The 24,206-nt window shown below is 39.7% G+C and overlaps 1 protein-coding gene across 2 annotated transcripts; it reads right to left on the bottom strand.

The window, feature by feature from the left end:
* ankk1 (ankyrin repeat and kinase domain containing 1) lies at nt 1-10,001 on the bottom strand. Of its 2 annotated transcripts, none has more exons than XM_068719297.1 (9): nt 9,666-10,001; nt 9,131-9,203; nt 8,854-9,005; nt 8,485-8,534; nt 6,436-6,591; nt 5,281-5,402; nt 2,233-2,266; nt 1,519-1,759; nt 1-1,200 (listed from the first exon to the last, which is right to left on the bottom strand). In XM_068719297.1, exons 1-9 carry the CDS (start codon nt 9,998-10,000, stop codon nt 168-170), a joined length of 2,196 nt encoding a protein of 731 aa, XP_068575398.1. In that variant the 5' UTR covers nt 10,001; the 3' UTR covers nt 1-167. The 2 variants fall into 2 exon arrangements, with proteins under 2 accessions (XP_068575398.1, XP_068575323.1); XM_068719222.1 differs by having other exon boundaries at nt 9,131-9,413.
* Between the last annotated feature and the right edge of the window lie 14,205 nt (nt 10,002-24,206).

The raw sequence follows: 24,206 nt of genomic DNA on the forward strand, positions 1-24,206 counted from the left end.
ACAAAATATTTTTAGAAATGTGTTCCATGATCCATTTAGTCTGTTTTATATTCCCTATAATTTTCCTTTCAGGAAAAATTGGTTTGGCTGCTTATGGTGGAGGATATCATTCCAGCTGTGGCATTGTTGCTTTCATTATGATCCTTGCATTGATATTGTTTTCACTACTACTTCTTAAGTAGTTGCACCATTTCCCATTTCTCACACCTCTCGGCCACATTCAGAGCTGTGGATCCAGAAGAGTCCACCAGAGTACTTTCTGCTCCATTCAGCAGCAGAGCCTTTACAATAGGCATACAGCCATGCTTGGCAGCCAGGTGTAAAGGTGTCGCCTTTCCTGAGCTTACTGCATTCACATCTGCATGATGTGATATCAAGTGGAGGACACTTGGGAAACTGGCACTGGTACAAGCTACATGTAGTGGCGTCCATCCTTCACCGTCCTCTGACATGTTTGGATCGGCTTTGGCTGCGAGGAGCTTTTCCACCACTTCCGGCTTGCCCTGGTGGCAGGCGAGGTGGAGCGGGGTCCATCCATTCTCACCTCCAGCATTCACACAACCACCCTGACTCACCAGCTCAACCACTGTGGCTACATGTCCCCTTTGGGCAGCCAGGTGCATGGGAGTCCAGCCTTGGAGGGTCCTGCAGTCTGGGCTGGCTCCTTTTGTCAATAGCTGCCTGCATATGCCTGTATGAGCCTTCAGAGCAGCCAGGTGAAGAGGAGTGTATCCTCTGCTGTCTGCACAGTCAATGTTCACCTCACTCTTCATCAACTGTCTGACTACTCTGTTATGGCCTTTCTCAGCTGATACGTGAAGAGCAGTGGAGAGAGAGCAGTCGGTGGCGTTGGGATCTGCTCCCTGAGAGAGGAGGAGCTTGGCAATATCCGGATGCCCGTAGGCGGAAGCTAGATGGAGCGGCGTCCTCCCTTGTGCCTCCCGTTCTCCAACTGCTTCCTCTGACAGCCGTGAAAGCAGCAGGCACACCACTGTTTTATGGCCATTCTGGCAGGCAAGGTGGAGGGGTGTCCAACCGGTTTTTTCCCGAGCTTCCGCAACAGCTCCTTTGTCCAGCAGGAGACGAACAATCCTGTCATCGCCGCTCTGAGCAGCAAAATGGAGCGCTGTCCACAGGTCCTCATCTCCCTGGCTGGTAGCTGCACCATGTTCCAACAACAAAAAGATGATGTCATGAAGTCTGTAGAAAAGAAGTTTAATTTATAGGGTATAATAGTACTGACTCTCATCATCACCGTTGGGTTGCCAGTAGCAACTCCAATATTTATACTAAGCTAATCGTTTTCTGGGTCTACCTTACAGACATGAGAGTGGTAATATTCTTCTCATCTAAGTCTTGGCAAGAAAGCACACAAGAGTATTTCCCAAAATGCTGACCTATTCCTTGAACTTCGAATAGAGGGAGACTAGGTCTTTGGTTAACCTTAGAACTGCAGACACTTTCAAAAATGTCCTTGTGTCACTTAAAAAACAGTTTTTAATATATTTGTATACACACCTGTGCATAACAGCAATAACAAGAGGAGTGTAGCCTCTGGCAGTCGTACAGTTGACTTCAGCACCCAGACTCAGGACACGCTCGACACTCTCTGCATCCCCGCTGGCTACCGTGTAGTGGAGGAGGCTCTTTTTACCTGAAAACTGTTTGTATACATGCTCTCTTTTCACTGAATGTCTGAAACTACCAAATTCCTTTTTGTGCAGCAGAGAGAGAATGCTGTCACTGGCACGATGGTCATCTGTGAAATGACAGCAAAGGGCATTGTGTGAGAAACATAGCTGCAGAGATGGTGATATTAGTGTGCCCAGGGAACTTTAATGATTTTGAATCTTGCTGTATTAAAGTTCCCTCATTGTATTGTGTACAGTAAAGTGCATGTGTACATGATGGCAGAGGAGGAAGCTCTCTGGAAGCTGTGGTTCTTCGTTAATACCTTGTGCATTAGTATTTGAACAAATGTAGCTATAGATTTATATGTTAAAGGGGAGTGGCAGTGAAATGATCAATAATAATTATTATGAATTATGAAGAGGCTGGGCGGAGGTTTCTTTAATTCACCTTTCCACGAATAGTTGACTCTGCTTTTCAGTACTAAAGGTAATATAATATGATATACAAATATGACAGCACTGTACATAGCACCTCTTAAATGTCAACCCTCCAGGCTTCGTACTGCAATATGATTTTCCATCCTACTCTATATGTGTTTACCTGAGGGAAGGTCAGGCATCTCAGGCAAAACAATCTAAAATGGAAAAGAATGAACAGAAATAGTACAAAAGTTATTTGCTGTGACATCAGCCATCACAAGTGGTTAATTAGCACATACATCAATCAATAGGTGAGCATGGGGATTCAACAGTTAACTCAAAAAGACCCACAATGACCTGTATTTGTGTTTTTTGAGATAGAAGGTAGTCAGTAGAATCAATTAATTAAAATAAATAAAATGTGAAAGTGTAAAAGGGATTAGAACATTATAATGTAAGTATTTGATGGCCAGCATGCTCTATTTTGTTGTATAAGTTGTTGCAACAGTTTTTGGGTTGATACCATCTGTTTCACAGATTTGGTGCTAAATAAAAAAAAGAATTTAACACTTGAGAATTTGAAAAAAATATCAACAATCCATCCAAAATACCACATTAAGACACAATGTCGTTCAAGAACAAAAAGCCATGTTATCAAAAACTTTTGACATTTAGAGATTTCTGCAAGAAATGCATTTTTCGGTGATTGGATGGTGAGCACTTCTGTTCTGAAAACTGAACAGAAACCCTGTTATTGTCAATAAACCTAGGAAAAGCCTTATAGACTCTGAATGCCAAAGGTGTCTTGTTTGTGGTTGTAAAGTTTCATGAAGCTATGATTACCCTAGAAGTCACAACAGGTGTATTTTATTAAATTATGTCAAGTTTTAAAAAATGGTCTCACTATATGAAATGACTACTGTGGGGACTTACAATGTTTCAATGAATGTTCTTAATTGTTTTTAAATCTCCTGTTCTTTTGCCTTATGTTTTGATGATTTTAATGGTTTTATGTGAAGCACTTTGAATTACCTTGTTGTTGAAATGTGCTATACAAATAAACTTGCCTTGCCTTGCCTTGCCTTGCCTTACATCGTCATATATGAATACAGTTGGGCTCATTGGATTTACAAGAGTCTCATCTTTCCAGTAATGTCCAATTAATGCAATTCCAAGAACGTTTAGAGATACCAGTATGCAGAAATGTAGCATGACATGGTACCAATTATTTCTTTAAGTTGTGTAATTTAATATGATACCAGTATATTCACTAGCCTTAAGGCTGGGCCCACTACAGCCTCTTAAAGACAGTATGTTGGTGACCCTGCAAACAGCTACAGTATAAAAAACTGAATACGTTATATGTTATTACTAGGGCTGGGCAAGTTAACGCGCTATTATTGCGTTAACGCATTAACTAATTAACGCCGAAAATGATTTTATCCCGCATTAACGCAGTTTTTTTTTATTATTATTTTGTAAGTCTGTTACTCACTGGCAACGGTGGAGGGAGGCTTCGGCAGACTACATTGGATGCAGCGTGTGGGAGAGATAAACAAATGCAAGACAAGCTAACAAATGCCACAGCGAAGTGGATAGCTACAAACTGCAGGCCGATTAGTATTGTGGAAGATGTCGGTTCTGAGGAACGTTCTTAGGATCGCAACAAATAATGACGGCACGTATGAGCCTCCCTCAAGACACACCATCACAAGACGAATACACGAGTTGTATGAAAACGAGAGGACTACAAAAGGCGTTACGACGAGCGTTACGACGTGCACCAACTGTTGTTCTCACTGGAGACTACTGGACATCGCTGCAAGAAATATGATCGCTGCTGCGAGACATCTGCCTTTTGAACACGTCCCCTGCATCGCGCACAGTCTCCAGCGTTCTGTCATAGTGTGTAAAGGGCATACTGCTGTAAAAAGCACCTGATTTGTAGTGTTTGCAAACCAAATGTTATTGCACTATTGTTCATATAGCAGTACTTTTAAAATAAAAGTGCGCAGTACACTACTTTAGAATTCATTATTGAATTTTGCGCATAACATTGCGATTAATCGCAGAAAATGATGTGATTAATCACGATTAAAAATTGTAATCGTTGCCCAGCTCTAATTATTACGTTAATGTACTTGTGTACTTTTGTGTTTCAAACTACACTAGCAACCACAATTGCCAGTCGGATGATACCTACTGACATTGGTTACCCCTGGATTTTATTCTAGCGCCACTATGCAGTTGACATTTTTGGTTTATTGAATTGTTTTAAAAAGTTACCGATGGATTGCTTTGAACTTTTGTATGAATAATCCATAAATCCTAAAAACATTGGTGATCCACTGACTTCCAATGACATTCCCATCATCTCAGTTGTACTTGTGTTTATTGCTAGAAAATGTTCGTATTCTAACCCAGTAAGCTGAGATGATCAACATGATAAATGTTACACCTGGTAAACATCATTAGCAGTGTAATTTTAGCATGTTAGCATGCTAATTATAGCATTTACCAATTTGAAAAGAATATGTCTAAGTGAAAGGAGTTGCGTGTAGCGATGAAACCACAGGGAATTGCCATCCATAGCTTCCCTTGGCTTTGCAGAGATTTATAGTGAGTTTCAGCTTACTGATTTGCTGTTCAGCCTGCAACTTTACAGTTTTGGCTTATTCTCATAGTGTCGTTTTTTAGCAGCAGGCAGCTGTTTTCAGTAAAATAACTCTAAACTCTGTGTACACTATCTGTTCAGCATGAAACGGCTGACAGACACAGTTAGCAGCTAATTGGTGAATGTAGTGAAGCATTTAGTGTCTAAAGAGCCAGATATTTCCAAGAGGAGTTAGTAGAGAACTAAAACAGCTAAAGGAGACTGAATATTGGACTTACATTTGCCAGGTGGCTCCAAACGAATGCTACTGTTGCTCCCTAACTGCTGGATATGTAAAAAAGCAACTATTTGCTGACAAGTTTACCATATCAACTTAAAGGTTATTATATGTAAATGTTGTGTTCACAGCTTGTTTCTGCTGCCCCCAAGTGACCAAATAATTAGTTATTGTAGGTTCAAAGCCTAATTACATCCTCAGAGAGGCAGGAATCCTGTGTAAACTGCATTACCTTTTCCCATTCTTTCTTATTAGACCATTAACCATAGCTGTTCACTCTGCCAAAAGTGGAGCATACAGTAGATACTACAGTTCCATTCAAATAAAGTATCAAGCACCTTTTGTATCGGGGAAACCAGCCACAGATTATCTGATTTCTGTCCCTTGTCAGCGTTTTTGTTTTGGATTGGTCCTGGGATCTTCAGGACTTTGCTTAGAGCCTCAGTTTTCCTCACAGTGTCTGCAAACAAAACAGCAGTGAAGGAATAAACTGTTATTAATTTGCCAAATCAAACAAATGTTTTCATACACTCATAACTTCAAAACCAAGTCGGATCCTTTCATAATTCTATACAGAGTATGAGGAGCCATGCACAAATTACAGGTTTGAGTCTTTGTGAACGTCAGAAATTGGAATATCTGCTGTTTATGAATAAACATGGCACTTGTGTATAAACACAGCTTCTCAAGCCATTTATACTTGTCTAAATATAGGTGACCCACTTGAATTATTGCTGTTCGCTCAAGAAATGTGTTTTCTATGAGCAATTTGATAATTGTTGTTGAGTTCAAAATAGCATACAAGGCTAAAGGGGACAATATGATTGCTCTGTTTGTTTTTTCTTTGTCTTAAGATAATGTGGATCAAAAGAGGGACAGTTGCCAAATGCCTTTGATGGCGACAGATTAAAACCCTGATGTTTCAATATAATGTCAAAATTTGGGTTTTCAATCATTTGGCACATATTTATGTGTTATGTTTGACAATCTCATTAAGGTAAAACAACTTGGCATCAATTTACACTCAAATATTACTTTTAAGATGTTATTAAATTGACAGCTGCAATAACACACAACACCAGACAAATTTGACAAATTAGACACCAACTTTGGATGCAGCCAAGATATTGTGCTTGCTATGATCCTTTCTCTGATGTACGTATTTTGTTACAGGGAGAACTGGCTATAAACCAGTCTTTGTATAAATAAGCCTTAAAAATTCAGGATACTGGGGAAATATAATTCCTTGAGCTTAGAGAATTAAACATTTTATTAAAATGTATGTCTTGTGTCTATATTTGCAAGGTTTTGAGTCACCAGGAACCTTCTCTGTTACATGACTTGTTAAATTGCATCATCTATAAGAGATTGTGTTCTTTTTCAGTGCAATGCATTTGGGAAATCAGCTTTTTTGTTAAAGCACCAACTCAGTAACTTTGAGAATAAGCAAATGACACAATGAGCTGCAGCAAATAACTTTTTGACTTCTGCACCTGAGAACTGTGGCCTCTTCCTGGGGTTCTGGTCCCAGCACTGACTCATGATGTTGATCATCTGATCACACTCCTGGGGCTTCTGTTCGGGTATCATCTCCACACAGGGTCTCTTACCACGTGACACCTGTAATAGTACTGTTGTCATACTGCACCCTGGGCCAATAAAACAGATATAAGCCAATGAAGATAAACACAATCATATGACAGTATTGGACATTGATTTAACACACCATTTACCTGTTTGTTATGTTAACTCAAGGCATCTGGCCCCTGCTCAAAAAAGGCATGCCCAAAATATATAGAGAATATCTCTCCAACTACAAGGTCTGTTTGAACAATCTTGGTATCAGAATAAAGGTAACACCATGATATTTAATGCAAAGGTGTGGGCATCTGTATATACATATATTACTGGGTCACAGTAAATCAAGTTGGAACACAGCATAACCCTTGTAAATATCCCTTTGGAATGATGCAATTGCAGCCGAAAACCATCCACATCCTTCCACATCATCTGAACATACTTGTGTGCAGACTTATGCTAATAAAGTTAAGCAGAGCACAGTTGGAGAGGGTTTAGTAAAGTTATGTTCAGGTGTAATTTTCAAATTGGCCATTTGGTTACATTTGGGTACCATCTGTGCCAATTGAAATTCTTTCAGGTATCTTTAAAACTCATTTAATTTCACTTACATGTCACTATAGATATTAATTCCATCTAAATACAGCTGTTTTTGGGCTTTGTTTTCAAAAACAGACCTAATACATGTTCCCATTCGAAGAAAATCATATCCTATTGGTCTATGTGGACAACTCTGACCAATTCATGTTATAGCTACATGAAGTGAAGTTTTTCTCTTCTTGGACTGCTTGGTCGCAAAGTAAAGACTGCACCTTTAGCATGTTTTTGTTGTGTGCTCCTTTAGTTGCTTGTTGTGGGAATTGTGTTTCTTTTTGGTAAATATGGTTATCATGAGCTTTTAGACAAGCTTCTTTCCATGATGTCGGTATGCAGGATGAACATGTTGCCAAATGTGTGCATCTGTCCCAAGTATCGGGGCACTCGAGTTCGAGAGGATGAAGTTACAGTTTAAGGTTGTGGTTTTTACACTTTGTTTTTTGTGATTAATTAGGAACTTTTAAGTGGATATGAAGAAGTCTTAATTAAATAGAAAATACTTTATATGTCTTACATAAGTAAACGAGACCTTCCCCTCGCTGCTCTACCTGTCTTAACTGGGAGCCAACACTGACCCCACACTGCTGGAGACCCAGGCCATATTGCTGGGCCCGCTAAAGGGAAGGGAGGCACGGGAGAACGAGAACCAGGAATGTGCGGAGCAGACTGTTAGACACTGCTGCAGTTAATTGTGAGGTTTTCTAGAGGGAATCTGGTGCTCAGAAACACTGCAGTTTTCCTCCATAGGGACCGCCAAAATCAACACAAAATTAAAGTTCCTTGTAGTAGCTTTAAACACATATAAGATGGTAATTAATGACCCTGAACAGTGCTGGTAGGTCTATTTTGTCAGCTTTGGACAGAGCCAGACTAGCTGTTTCCAATTTTCTCCATTCATAATGCTAATCTTACCATCTCCTGGCTGGACATCATGTTTAATCGACAGACTTCGATCTCATATAACTCTCTGCAAGAAAGCAATTAGCCATTTCCCAAAATGACCAGCTATTTATTCAATGGGTTTACTTACGGTTATGTTTAAGTAAATACAACACTGTAAGTCAATTGCACGGCATCACGAGATTTGCAGCAATTGGGAAAGCAAAGGCCTGTTTGTTTTCATTATGTTCACCTTGCAACAATGGAAAAAAATATCAATAGGGTTAATAGTCCAATGGATTAATAAATGAATGTCTTTTTTACTACAACATTTTCAAAAGCAACTGTAGAAACGCTAAGATGAATAAGACTTCACCCTTACGCTATTTGAGTGATCGTGAGGAGTGTTGCATTACTCTTAGCTGAAGTAACACCTAGAAATCTTTTTGAAATAAGGTGTGATGCATTTCAAATGAATTCATCCCTACCTGCATAAGGTTTCTGCTGAGTCAGAATCTCCCACATCACTATTCCAAAGCTGTAGATCGAAGCACAAAGAGGCACTTCAGTCCTAACTTTCTGACTTCTGCATATCCTGCATTCATTAAACATTGTGGCAGCCCTTTTTTAAATAAAAAGGCTCCTTGAACAAAACCATAATGCTTTTTAAGATAAAATAAAACCAATGAATATAAAAAGGTAAGAAAGAGTAAGTCAGACATGAGTATAATATATAGTATATGTCACAGTGACTTGCGATAGAGTAAAGAGCAAGGTATGTGAATTGTGCAATGATTCAGCGGGGGGGAAGCAGTGTCTCTGATGGTGCATTTTCAAAAATGCCCTTGGCAAGTCACCTGTAAACATCAAAGGTAGTTTCTGGAGGATCGGGGCACTGAGTGAAGGTCTCTGGAGGAGTGTAACTTATGTTTCCTCTTACTGTCAGATGCTCCATGAACATCTTCTTGTCCATGCTCTCTTCCCAGTGGATTACACCAAAATCTGAAATCTTAGTGGAAAAACAAGAATTCCAAAGTAGTACAGGATTAGCACACAATTCTCATAAATGTCTAGAGATTACTGTAAACATATACACTGATAACAATCATTATGTTGTCACTGAGTTTCACTGACCTTGACATGGAGACGATCATCTAGTAGGATGTTGGATGTCTTGAGGTTAAGATGAAGTAGTGGAGGTTTCATGCTGTGAAGGAAATTCATTCCCATAGAGGCCTCATGAATCATCTGGAACTTCTTTGGCCACATCAAAGTGTGACTAGCTAAGAGATCGTTCAGCGATCCATTACTCATGTACTCCATCACCACAGCATTCGCCTCACTGCACAGTCCGTAGACAGACACAATGTACTTGAATTTCACTTTAGCTATGTTGGACGCCTCGTCTATTATTCTCCTGTGATGGAAAAAAATATTGGTCGGTGAAAGTTGCTTTGGGCTTTTGCTGCTTAAATAGTTATTTTGAACTTTAACCAAAGTAGGAAACATTCTTTCCTGTGTCAAACTAATGAAACCACAACATCTTAATTTCCATATTAATTCAAAGTGTGCCAATTTGCGAAGAAATTGCTGTAAATGCTGCCAGTTGCTTGTACCTGACAGCAGGATGATGAACAATTTGTGCCAGTTTTTGTAATTTAAATCTCACCTGTAAAAGTTGTTTGCACACAAGGTTTTGTCAAAGCTCTTCAAGGCACATTTTTCCTGCTGGGGCTTGGGCTTGAGCTTGACCTGGTACAGCTGTCCAAATCTGCATTCTGCCACCTTAATCCAGTCAGCCTCAAAGTCGTCCTTCTTGAAGTTCCTGAACTGCCCAAGGGATCCGTCAAGGCAATCCATGACACAGAAATCCTCTCTGACACACTCGCTATCTAATCCTACACATGAACAGGATTTTTCCTTCAGATCAACATGAATCAGTAGCACCGCAGGAGCTTGGGTCTCATGTGTGGAAGGAGAAAATCGTAGAACATGGATACACATAAAAATCTGTGGCAGCTGGCTCTGTGAAAGGCAGGTGGAGACACATAAATACCAGACTACACTGTTGATCTGTGGGAGGAGCCGAGTTGCAGAACTAGTTTGCAGTACAATGTTGCAAAGCCGGTTTTTAGCTGCCAAGACTCCTGAGCAAGTTTTCAGTCTTCCAGAAATACTGTATGACTCAAGCCCCGAGGAAGAGCGCCAGGCTTTGAAGCTAATTTTGCATTGTGGTCAGACAGTGGAATTACAACTTCAAGGTCTGTCATGTGATGCCATGGGGCCCCAAATCACTTTTATTCCCACAGACTTACATTGGGAAAGAGACATCTGTTACTCAGCGGGTCATTTATTTTGAGGTGAATGAACTTCCCATTAAGATTACTTGAATAGATCTTATTTAAATCATTAGCTCCTCAAAGTTGTAAAATGCACTAATAGCCGATTAGCCTGTTCATGTGAATGATGACGAGAACGAAGCTGGATTAAGGGTTAGGAGGAGAGGTTTATAAAACGCTAGTGCGGATGCACTATAGCCCCATAATGCGAAAATTCTATACTCAGTGTTTTAAAGCCTTTCTGTTTTTTCTTCATGCAGGAAAACCAGGCTGTTCTGAGAAATGTGTGAATTCAGCACCAACAGAGTATCAGTTATGATAGTTGATATGATATATATATGCACATTTTAATTTGGGTCTGTAAATACAGTAAATGAACTGCCTAGTGAACCATCCACTACCAAACTGCACTTTGATTAGGCACTTAACCCCCAGCAGTCCCAGTGGAACGGCTCACTAGTCGGCAGTTTGAGTTTGAGAGTATGGCAATTTTCCGGAGCACCCGGGTGTGGATGGAGTGTGTGTGCAGGTGTGTGTGTGTGTGCCTGCCTGCATGGTTGTCTGTGTGTGTTTTCCAACGCACTCTCACACAGTTGAATAATAATGTCTACATAACTGGATGTATGGATTGAAAACGAAAACTAGAAGGACACAAACTTATTGTCATTTTGTGGCAACAATACCACAAAAGTTCAGTTAAATTAATCTAAAACAAGTCATAATAATCACATGAGAGCATTTCTTCTTATTTCTCAGCATTTACAACCATAAACTGGTTGGTATTGCTTTAAATTGTGCAGAAAAATGACTTTAATACTTTGTTGGCAAAGCTTAAGCATTGATTAAGTGTGAATAAAGTACCTACTGTGACACTAGCCATAACTGACTTTCATTTTTCCCACGTTAACCCTTTAGATTCACTGAGTGGGTCCTTCAATAATTTTTTCAATTCAATAAAATTTTCAATTTAATTTATTTGAATAGCGTCAAATCATAAAGTTATCTCGAAACACTATTCATATAGAGCAAGTCTAGACCATACAACTTACAGTGACCCAACATTCCCTCATGAGCAAGCACTGGGGCAATAGGGGCTCCCTTTCATGGGTAGAAACCATGGTTAGAACTGGGATCTGGGTGGGAGGCCATCTGCCTCAACTGTTTGGGTTGAGAGAGAGAGAGAGAGAGAGAGAGAGAACCAGCTATAACAATACAAAAAGATTAAAAAAATAATAGCAGCTGCGAATATAATATATTGATAACAGTAATAGCAGCAATTACATTTTTATAGCAGCCTTTTTATCCCCATATTTCTCCATTTTTTCTCCTGACCTACCCATGTCTTATTTGCCATGACCTTGAAAAGTGCCAAGCCGAGTGAAAAAAAAGAGAGATGCTTAACACTGGAGGCTATCACAATAATGCTTGTGCAACACCGCGAGGCGCTAACCAACAAGTTCAAAACATCGTTAAGCCTCCTACAGTGGAGGACCATGACCAACGTGTCTCGTACAGGAAACTCGCTGCCTCAGGACCGCAGTCATCGAGTCGAGGATCTTGGGGCGACACAGATAGATTAAAGTTAGAATCTCCTAATCAGAGAGGAATGGGCGAGAGGAAAACTCTAATTTCATTGCTAGCCAATTTGTGTTTTGAAGGACTACTGCCAGTTGAATACAAGGACTTCATGGCAAAACCGCATATGCTGGGACTAAAGTCCTTCTCTGCTCTACCAACTCCGCTTTACAGTCCAGTGAAGCCAGAAAGTGGATTAGCTCAGTTGACTAAGCACACAAGTACATCGGCAGCCTCAGCAGGTCAACAAAACGTTCACAATGGCACTGAGACTTTGGACCCATTGGATGACAGGTTTTAGTCGTACCTTTTTGCACGTTGTGCGCCGAATGTTAACTGACATGTTCATTTATCCGCCCATACGTGGGTGTTTTTGCACTGTTCTCTTAAAACCTCTTGGATCCTAGACCGATTTTTAGGCCATCAGCTCGAAAATAGCATGCCCATATGATAATGAGTGTAGCGTTGCAACTTTAAGGGCTATTTTAATACTTTTGGTAGTAAAATAACCCTAACACTTGTGAGATGTGTTGATATGTGTAAATATCAGTATATATATGTTACTGGTTAAGAGTAAGTTAAGATGGCACACAGCACAAATTGAAAATTCTAATTTTTCGAATGGAAAAAAAATCAATTTCAGGATATTTCTTTATTAGAAATCATGTAGGTCCAAGCTTTCCAGCTCTCCCAGATCATATAACTATATGTTGAGGGTCTCTAAACTAATTTTTACTTTGATAAAGTGAAGCTTTATCTAGTACATCTTCATCTAGTACGGAGAGGTCAAACGAGGTCAACCAAAATGTAATTTTGTTCCAGCTGTTTCATTGTAATTTTATAGACTATATCATTATATATTTCACTTCTTTTATCACTAATAGTGTTCAATCTATCCATATGCAGCAGTTTGGCATCATTTTGAGAGCCTGGATGCTCTCTGAGACTGTTAATGTTTGTCATCCATGGGATTTTATCGTCTGAATTCCAGTTTTTTTAACTCCAAAGCCTTTCAGACTGCGAGAAGGGCCGATTTGACCCAATGAACGTTCCATAGACGCGTCACAGCCTGCTCTGTTGAAACAACCTAACGTGACTTTGAATGACAGAATCCGTTAGCCAATTAGAAAATAAAAACTACCCGAGTGTCAAATTTCTCAAATCCGATTTGCTGAGACGTATAACCCTGCCTTTTCCGCTAGCAGCACACGAGGCACACGACGGCAGCGCCAGCTTTGAATCCACACAGAGGGGCGTCCGCTGCGCAGATGGATAGTAAACATGAACAGATTAATGCGACATCATTAATCCGTTACTGATTAGTGCACGTTATGAGTGGATTCATTTTTGGATGCATGCCCCACCCCCACCGGCGGGGGCGCTAGGCTACATCTACAAATAATTGCAAATATTTACAAGCAAACAATACTTAATTTGGGTCTTTCCATATAATATAATTGGTTTTATGACAAATGCAAAAGTGCCAATGGCTTACTTATTCACATGTTGTGGTCATTTGCACACAAACCTGCGCTAGTATTGGATGGAGATCCTTAGCACTCTATCTCAAGTGTACAATATTAAATTGTATCCAAATCCTGGTTAGTCTGTTTGGGGTAACCAGGAAAAACGATGTATGGATCCTTTCTTTCCCTTATGGTCCCACACAATGGTCGGCAGACATCATGTCCCACATAAAACTTTAGGAAATGTTAAACTTAATTTAATAGGACCTATGCTGTTCCTGATAGCATAGTTACCTTTTTTATATTCATTCCAGACTCAACGCTTAATTATTGAGTGTAGCTTCACTACATAACACACTACTCACTCTTCCACCACAATTCCTTGTCGTGGCAGAAAGATATCAGTGTATCTCACTGGCAGAAACTGGGGAGAGATTATTTTTTGCTCGTATATGCAGTATAATACATCCATTGTTTTGTTTTACTTATATGTTGGCAATGCCAGCTACTGTTATTATATGCTCTTGCCTGTCTCTCATGTCTCTCTAATGACTGTACAACTCTGTATATTCGTTATGTCCTGCATATCCTCAATAAAAAGCTTTTGCCATTAAAAAAAATTTGAACCGATATGTGTATATGGAAGTTTAATGTTTTCAACAGAAAACATAATGGGAATCAATTATCTTGTCTCTGTGTTCAGAATAATTGTTTGCAGTTAAGAATTAAATATTGCGTTATTCTCTGAATTGTAAATTTAGCATTGCTGCAACTTGAATTTGCTGATGGTGTGAGGCCTTCGATGTCAAAGCTGCACCCATTTCAGTTCCCAATGTGTCATGACATTTGTTGCCTTCTACCTTAACTTAGACCTGAATATCACAGATTTCCTTTTTTTAATCATTAAAGCAGGGTGTTATTTGAAAAAAAGATTTAAACTGCCTGGCTTATGTGAGAGGATTACAGTAATATTAAGCCCATTTAAGAAGATGAGGAAACAAAGATGTCCTCACAACCTTCCTTCTTATTCCCACCTGCTGTTTTCTTTTAAAGGCTCTCCACTCAACACCCTATACGGCTGAATTTATCTGGGGACATGAGGTGTTTTGCTACGATGGTAAAGAAAGAGATGAACTCACACACACACACACACACACACACACACACACATATATATTTATATAAATTGTCCCTGTGGGCCAATAGCTTTGTCAGTTAAATAAATATTTTGGTCATCTCCCTTGGGTTTCTTCATTCCTAGCACATTTAAATTCAATATGGTCCCTGCTGAGAGCATGATGCAAATCTCCACCACAAACTCACAATGATGTGTCTCACCAGGCAACTGTCCATCATTCGTTGGCTCTGTCTTTCCCTCGCTTGTGTAAACTGTAAATGTAAAGTAAATGTGATTCATGAGGACATGGCCGTACCCACTATTGAGGTCACCGAGACCCGGACCATGGTATTATATGACTAAAAATAACTTGTGCAGCACAAATATTGTACAACGCCAAGGTTACCGACTTGCTCATCCGGTCGCCGTCATTGCTTGTGTCCGTGTTTGTGTGAGTAAGTGGAGATGTAGTAAATGAAAGATCTACAAAATCTTTACTCAACACGGTGGTTTTTGATTATGTCAACAACTTGAAGAAACCAAAGAGGCAACAGATCCCCAGACAGACATCATCTGAACAAATACGGTCATGTACATTAACAGCGGCCAGTGATGCCTGCTAGTAAGTTTAACTTTCTCTTTAATGAAATAGTCATGACATGCAATCTATTTAATTCCCGTACAAGGACACTAATTGTCTGTTTCTTTCATGTAGCTCGGAACGACTTCTGTTTTGGGACAACATTACCTTACAAAAGGAAAGTTAGGTTTAGGTTTTTTGCACATCACAATATCTTACTATAGTAAGCTCAGTTTTTGGACCTCTGTATTTCTACAACCCTGCTTATGGCCATGCATTAGGATTTTGTTCTTTATGTCTCATTAGAGAGCAGCTAGATCAGGATTCTGCAGTCATATCTTCTCTTCTTCAATGCGCCAAGATGGCTTTTTGATCAGGCTTTTGTTTAAAACAGACAGTTAGGAGCTTTTATTCATATTTACACTTCAATGGAATCCTCCCCACCCCCTTTTAAATCTGCTGGCTCACCCTGCAGGGTGGTATGGTAGTATGATTTGCATTTAGACATGTCCCATGGCCTAAATGGAAAATTCTGTAAACACATTATTGTGAGACTTAATGTGATTACGGATTCATTATACTGCAGCACACACTAATACACTATGGATTATTATGGTGGTGTGGATCATTATGGTGGGCTGTTGCAAGTTTTTTAGTTGATATTGGAGAAGACCTGAGAAGAATCTTAAACACATGAGTATCATCATTAACATAGTCTGTTTTTTAATACTTTCCTCCACACAGGCTTTACACCGTAGCATTAAAACCTGTTATTGTCATACATATACATTGAATACTGCACTGTGTTTGTTGTTTTTATTTGGTCATACTCTTCAGATTTCTTTAGTTTAGGCATCAACTCCTTGCAACACAATATTCACCCAAAGTAACCCCTTAAACTCTCCATGTATGTGGGTGTGATAATAGAAGAATTTAACATTCACTGACAGCCATAGTTTCATGCTTCGCTAACTCACACCATTATTTAGGACAGACTCATGGATTGATGTTCTAAAGAAAACCAGCCGCTCGTGATCCGATTCCTGATAGGCTACCTGAGGGGAGAAGTCTGTCTTCATTGATGGAACCCACATCTCGCAGCTTAGCAAATTGCATTAGCAGGCTCCACCACACTGGGTAAGATGACTGGCAGAAGCAAAAGGCTTTTCCATTGCCCCACATGTCCTCTAATAACTAACAAGCTTAACTCCAGTGTCTCTGATCCATATTCTGTGAGCGTAGAAGGTGCTAAACATAATCAATCAAAATGAAAGAGTAAGGGGCAATGAGGTGAATGGGTTGAACACTGATGTATATGTAAGCAATGTGCTTCAGACTAGAACATTAATTGATTCCTGTGTATCTCTCAAGAGCATTGAATGTTTTTTAATCAAATCTTTATCTAGTGCAGATTTTTAACCACTCGTATTTCCTCTGAATTGTAAACATGCAAGGTACGAGAGAGAGCAGTAACTTGGTGAATCATGACAGTCAGTGTAGGTGCAGGATGTCTAGGAGTTGCTGAAAGGAAGAAATTGTAATTTGATGTATTCCTCTTTGGCGCGCTGTTTAAATCATATAATTATGAAACATTTTGAATGTAAACCTCACTAAATGTACTGCAGTATGTTTTGATTTCCCTGGATATAAATCCTTTTTGGGATAAATGTACTTTCTGTATTTATTTTTGATTTAATGTAGATTCATTGTTTTCTATGGTGATGATGTAAAATATCTCTGAATCAATAGGCTTTCACCAGTAGTTGCTTGCACAGTGCTATAGCAGTTAAGAACATCGTTACATTGAGTCTTGTGATTAGATCTGTGACCAAGCAAATAAGATGCATCTTTTATCTACTCCCAAATGCCCTATTATATTATCTGTAGGTACCTTTTGATTATAGGGCAAACATTTTCAGACACTGTCTGAAAATACACCCCTTATTCTGACGTGGTAAAGAAGTGGAGGGAGAGGGTTTCCTAAGCCAAATTCACTTTTACAACACCTTCAGTCTAACTTTTTTTTATGAAATCCAGTTGTTTTCTGATTGGTAATCCCTATCATTGAATTTGTTGACTGAGACTCTGTTCCCAGTTGCTACCAACTGGCTGACTGCAGCCTTCAACCTCTATTGGAAGTGCATTTAGCTTAACTGCATTGCTGTGTACCTACACACATGAGGGAAGAAGAATGTTATAGTACATATTGTAATATGTATATAATGGTCTTTCACTTCAAAATAGATGGAGTGTGATGTTATAATAGAAATAGACATGTTACCCGTTATATATTATTTAATTATAATGAATAAAGATGCAAGTCAGAGATTCAGAGCATGAATTAATGTAAAAGTCAATAATGATCATTAATTCCTCACGAGAGACGGAACACAACTTGTTTCTCAGTAGACGAATTGCTATATACACAGTATAGTCATTCAATTATTCAATGGTGGATAATGATTAACCATTTTGACATTATTTGCTATATCATATTACTATATTATATATACATAGATTTGAAAAGAAAATCAACATTGCAAAGAGCTTGTGTGCGTTTTCTTGCAATAATAAATGAGCTTGAATTTTCTCAAACCCAATGAAAGACATTTTCCCTCAACATTCGATCACAGAGGCTCAATATAACTATCAAGCCATGAATGCATACATTATATTAAACCAGTATTAACGAGCTAACAATCTCAAACTGGAATACAAAGAGTATTGATTTGTTGCCACTGAGGGAAAATAAAAGGATCAGAGCAGCTGTTCTATTTGGAGAGGGGGTTTATTTTCAGTGAATGATAATGGACTGCTCATGGCTAAGTGTGAAATTTGACTGCAACAGCTGTGTCACCTATGAGAGGAGGTGTGAATTGGATTGCTCCTTGTCGTCTAGTCTGGCCTGTACCGGCTGATACAACTGGCCGCCTCTGCTCTACGGTTAATATGATTGACTGCTCCACTGTCTGTTGACTAATGTAATTGTCGGTAGCTATTTTGGTGAAGACGTGATCAGTGTAATTGGCAGTGGTTCCTCCTTGGTCACGGTAGGATCAAGTCACCTCCTGGGTGCAGACGGTCACAGCATAATCGAGGTGGAGCCGTCGAGTGGAGCAGCCAGATTGCTCGGCGACGGTAGGCCAGCCATACCAGCAGCGCGTCCCTGTGACAAGCGAGGAGCCAACCGCCAGGCTGAGAATGACCAGAACCAGGTCCCGCTCGGACGGGTCTGAAAATCAATCATCTGACATGATGAGGATGTAGATTTGTCTATGCACTATCCTTGGGGAGAAAAACTCTCTATTTTAAATCCACTGTCACCCTGGCTCCAATGAATTACAAATGTCTTTGATAGTGCTTCTTTCTGTTTTACAAGGACTTCCATCATTGTAGAATCTTCCCTTTCAAAAACATTTTAGAAATGATTACACTCAGAAAGAGTGTAACATTTTGACCCAAAAGGCAAAAGCATCGTAAAAAAACCTCAAACCTCTGGGCTCCAAACATTGTACTCTTTCTAAATAGAAATAGAATTACCACCTCATGGTTGTATGCCGCCGCCAACCAGTCATGTTGCAATTAACACAATTAGCATTTGACTTGTTGAATTATGTGTTGACCACCAAATTCTAATCAGTTCAACTTTGGGTTTAAGTGGATGTTTGTGTCAAATTTGAAGAAATTTGTTGAAGGTGTTCCTGAGATATGGCATTCACGAGAATGGATGGAGGGACAACCTGATAACATAATGACCGTCACCGGCGCAGAGGAATAAAAATGTGTTTAAAAGGGAGAATTCTACAACTAATGTGAGTCTTTGTGAACAAATTAAATATCCACTTTTTGGACTTAGCACCTGAACAGAAAAGATGTGCATATGCACAAGAGTAGCTTTCCTTATAAAATCATGGAGATCCATGTATATTTCCACACAAAGAGCCACTTATATGTCTAATCTTCTGACATGCTATGTATATAAATGGCATGGTCATTGCTCATTTCCTGTCTTGCAGGTTGCAGTTGTCTCAGGTTGATTGTTTTTGTTTTAAGGCACAGAAGGTGGTATTCTTCACTTCTTTCAACATGGGACCAAAGGATAAGCGATTCCTGAGATTAGTAATAATAGCCTCTGGATTCTCTAAGGGAAATGCACTCCTCTGCTGAAGGAGTGCTGTAAAAAGACAAGAGAAATGTGTAATGTGTGAGTATGAAAAATGATAGCTAACAGGTAATTAATTTCTTTTGAAGAAGGATGGTGTTCCTGTGTATCATCAAAAATAATGGGAACAATGCACAGAAATAGTAATTTAAATAGTACAGGTGCACCTCTCTGATAAACATGTCTAAAAAGATTTTCCTTTGTGGTATTTTTTATTTGGATAAAAGGGCAGGGGGAGAAACATTATTTCAAATAGAGATCTGGAAATAGGATTTAATCTTGAAAGCAACAGCCCACTCTGAGTTGGAGCAGTGCAAACAAGGTAGTTGAGATATAATCTAAAGCTCTTATGTTAAAAAAAAAAATGTTTCAGGAAAAATATGCAGCCTGACATCAAGTGCCAAGAAAGAAACACCATTTTGAGGAAGAGGAAAAAAGAAAGAAGAAAAGATAACTTTGCAATACTAGAAAACATGAGGATACATTGCAGAAGCAATCTGCAGAAAGCTGTAGAAGAGCTCCACAAAGGCAGACATCCAAATTAATCTCCAGAGTTTAACCTCTGTTTCACCTCTGCCCTCTAACGTGTACTTGTCAGGTGATTCCCTTTTTCCCATTAAATCAGAGACCTCGTTTCCAGAACAGCAGGAGACTGCAGTTCGTCCTTTGCTGCTCTGCAAGTGTATTCTGTAACCTTTTCTGACCCTCAGAATGCATAATAACTTGATAGATGTTTAAGGCAGCGTGTCTTTGGCTGTCAGTCTCAGTCTCAGTCAGTACACCTCACTGTTGTCACATCTAAAAAGTGCTTCGTATACCTATGGCAGGATATTATAATCACACCACTCTCTTCCTTTTCACTTCTAATTCAGGGAAATTATTTATCTTCTTTCTTGCAAATATTTCTTTACATTACATTACAGTCATTTAGCAGACGCTTTTATCCAAAGCGACTTACGTTTCAGTATCAGTATCAGTATATTTCTTCCTCTCTTAGTTTGTCTATAGTATTCAGCCTTGTATTCCTTTCCTCTCCCTTTGCTCACTTACCTTGGTCTCCCTTCTTGCTCGTCTCCCCAGCTCATTTACATCGGCCCGTTCGCTCCTCATCTGTCTCCCTTTTTTTGCAGCGTCACACCCCGTGTCACTAAATTGAAATCGCTCTCAGCCATTCATTCTCTCATCCTCTTGCATTCATTACACCGTGCACCCACTGCAGCCTTACCCTTTCACAGTCAGAGCGGTTCCTCAAGCAGACACTGAGATCACAATGTAGGTACACTACTGAGTAATTAATCATTTGGAAACGACTGATGGTGAAGCTGGCACTGGTTGACAGGGCACTGGGCAGCAGTATGATCCCCACTGGCTCTGCCGCTAACCTAAGTCACCAACACAAACACACAGTATAACCTTAGAGTCACTTTTGCCTCGAAAGAAATTGTGAAATTTCTCAGCAAAATAGAAAAAATGTGAATATCCTAAAGAAAAAAGTCTCCATACAGCTGCCACAAGCCATTATATTTGTATTGGTCAATAACCATGAAAATAGAAAAAAACAGCTTGCCAGCTTTTTATTGAATTGAGATGAAAGCTTTTAAGAAAAGAAATCATATTAGGTAAAGGTCAGCTTTCACTTAATGTCGCTGTCAGATTAGTATCATTACTCATGCTGCATAATGTGAATATGTTATGTATTTAGAGTCACCATTTGTATCTATAATTTATTCACCAGTATGCTGATGGTTAGTTTACTTTCATGATTTCAGGATGGCATTGAATGTTTGAATGTTTTCTCATCATTCCACCTCAGAAACATATTAAAAAGATTTGTCCCAAGTGTTGACATTTTCTAACAAGTGTTCTGTTCAAATATGCAGTAAAATTCAAACAGCAAGCCTATTCAGTTTTTGACATATTTTACATGCATTTGCTGCCTCTCTAAGTGTGCAGGAGCACACTGAATTTCTATCGACAAGAGTGATGCTGGCTCAGGGAGATAACACCATCAACCTACAGCAGTCCTCTGTTTATTAAGCAGAGCATATTCAGCTCTCAAAAATGAACTTGCAAATCCCTGGTTTGAATTATAATGACACGTATTCCCTAGTAAACACGTTTGTAATAAATGGCAGTCTTGCCAGGTTCAGTTAAGACTACAGAGGATGTGTGAACATCCTGTATTTGCTGTGTCTGCTTGTCTATATTTAGTTTTTATACTATAATTGTTTTGAGCCACTTATCCTTGTATTATTTTCCCTGAATTAAGTATGTTTACCTTGAAATAAAACCCTTCCTATCTTAACAGTGAAACAATAAAATACATTCCCAGTCACTTTATTTTTTTTTACTATTTTCAAAACCTCCCTATGTATCTGGAGAAAAGGGAGCAGGTGGAGTAAGAATGGTCGGCCTGGGTGGTTGGGGACAGGTAACAGGAGATGACCTCAAGGTTTATCCAACTGTTGTTTGTTTTCAGGTTGATAACCACTGTGAGGTTTGCCAGGGCAGGCACAGCATCACCAGACTCCACACCTCTCCCCAAGTTCAGACTCATCTCTGCTGTGTAGTTCCCAGTGCCACACAGGTCATCTGAAACTTCTGTTACACTGGCAACAGATGCATATCATTGCAATTTGCAAAAGGAAACGATGGTATGTACTGTTTGTCCATTCACCTAACAAAGATCTTAACTAAAAAACCATACCAGCACATTACTAATCACTTCCGTGATTAGAGACCTGAAACTTGCTTGAGATACGTAATCCATCACAGTGAATGGTTTCAATGCTGTGTCGTTTGTCAAAGTTGAGCAGGTATAGTATAATCGGTATAATTGTTTGCGGCAGTTGACAGTTTATGGAAGTTAATGATTGCGTTGAAAAAAGGGATGTAACAATCATATAAACTTTTGACATTTATTGGATTTACAGTATAATTATTTTAGGAACCATGCAGGAATGATGTTTAAAATTTACATTAACATTTTTTTTAAATCTCACGTACTACGGCCATGCAGTACTGTAAAGTACCCCAAGGGGTACTAGTACCCAAAATTGAGATGCACTGCCATAACTCACGACGGCAATGCTTTTAAGCAGCAACTTCCAAATATTGGATTTAGGAGTGGCCTAAATGAATCATCAGGAAGCGTTTTGAGAACTGTGCCTGCTAAAAACGCCATTACCATGTGACAATATTAATTTAGGGAACATAGCAGTTCGCTGTGATGGATTATCTACTTAATAACATAACTCATGCAAAATCACCAGTATAGTTCTTTAATTTGTTAACCCATGATTAACAGATAATCGCAGAACAATAAGATTACCCAGAGAGGTACAGATGAGGTGAGGTCCTTCTCCTGTCTTCGAGCCCTGGCAGCTCTGACTCAGACTCTGGCTCTGGCAGTAATAGCCTGCTCCCAGACTCTTGTACTGCAGTTTCTCCTTTAGCCACAGCCCGCGCTGACCTGGTGGCATTTCGTGCCTCAAATATCCCAGCTTTGGCTGCTCCTCTATTTAATTGTGTTTTTATCTTTTTTTCAGTGAGCAGTGTCCGCTCTGTAGTCTTTACAGTGGTCTGCGCCGTAGTTGCTTCAGGTTCAGATAAAGTGACCTCTGTTGCAACAGCCTCCTGAGCTTTAGAGGTCTGTCTGTGAGAGTGCCTTTGAGTTGTTTTCTCTACAAACTGAGCCAGCTCAAATTCTCCACTTCTCTCAAAATGACCAGTTTCAACAAGTACTCTCCATGTTCTTGTTGAAGTTTCATCTGTCATGACCTTGGCATTATTTGTTGTACTGTCATCAACAGTGGCTTTGTCATGATCAGATGTCCCGGTGGCTGTTGAAAGCGTTGCATAGACGAGGTTGGTGGGCTGTGATGTAGCCTTTCCAGGTACAGGATGGTCATTGCAACAGTTGCCATTTTCTGGTTTTGTGTCAGGAGTGTGCGTTTCATCAAAACGATGTCCTCCTGTGTTTCCGCGCTGTGTTTTATACATTTTCTCTCGAGCGGTATGATCAATCTCATCTGCTCCAATTGTTGTTTCATTTGTCTCGTCTGACTTAATGCAGCCAATTGTCCTACAGCTGGTTTTATTACTTATTTCTGTAGGCAAGAGCCCCGTAGCATTCACCACCCAAAGCATCACTTGACTTGTTGAGGTCTCGTATTGGTCTGCTCTGTCCAGTGTAACTGTAGGAGTTATCTCATGTAGAGGATGTTTGGCTTCTAAAGCACTACTTTTTGTCTGTGTTGTTTTGATGTCTTTAAATGAATATTCAACTCTTTTAACCACAGTAGATGTTGTGTCATGTGCCTCTCCAGCTCTGCGGACAGCTTTTAACAAACCTGCTTGGAAACTCTGTCACGGGTCATTGATAGGATGTGTTATCGTGATCATACCAAGTGGGGCATGCTGGTTTTGTTCGATCGCCTGTACAAAAATGTCATGCTCAGACTGTTCCACACTCTGTGTTTCTGCTGTGTTTCTTCTCTTCACAGCAGGGGGGAGTTTGCCAGTAGTGGCAGTTGCGAGAGGCTCTCTCAGTGACAAAGGCTCAATATGACTGTTGGACTGTACCATACTCTCTGCTTGTGCAGCCTCCGATGACTTTTCAATAACAACTTGCGCAATTTTAGTAGTAGTCAGTGCCAATTGAGCTTTCGTAGAGACACTGAGACCGTTGGCTCTAGCAGATGGTGCCAGAGACACAAAATCATTGGTTTTAGTGGTTATCGGAAATTCAGAAGGAACATTCATTATCTGTTCAGTAATCTGCTGTGTAGACACATTGGGGACCTTAAGGTCACTTCCAAAATGAATGTGTGGAACAAGGGGAGCACCACACATTGAGGACAGATCATGTTGCTTTTCAGTTGTTGCTGTATGATGCTCCATATCAGAAATAGCGTTGTTAGTCACATCATTAGCCTGCATTTGTGGTATTTCATGCAGACTCTCTGACCC

Source organism: Cebidichthys violaceus, unplaced genomic scaffold (genome assembly GCF_023349555.1).
Source record: "Cebidichthys violaceus isolate CVI_PGR_0920_01 unplaced genomic scaffold, fCebVio1.0.p SCAF_1, whole genome shotgun sequence".
NCBI lineage: Eukaryota > Metazoa > Chordata > Actinopteri > Perciformes > Stichaeidae > Cebidichthys > Cebidichthys violaceus.

Bases quoted from the DNA above. Each gene is read 5' to 3' on its own strand.
- ankk1 (XM_068719222.1), bottom strand. From the start codon at position 10,000: ATGTGTATCCATGTTCTACGATTTTCTCCTTCCACACATGAGACCCAA. The intron at 1,760-2,232 runs GTAAACACATAT...GTCATTTCACAG, and splicing joins GATGCCTGACCTTCCCTCAG to ATGACCATCGTGCCAGTGAC. The intron at 1,201-1,518 runs GTGTGTATACAA...TCTTTTCTACAG, and splicing joins GTTATTGCTGTTATGCACAG to ACTTCATGACATCATCTTTT.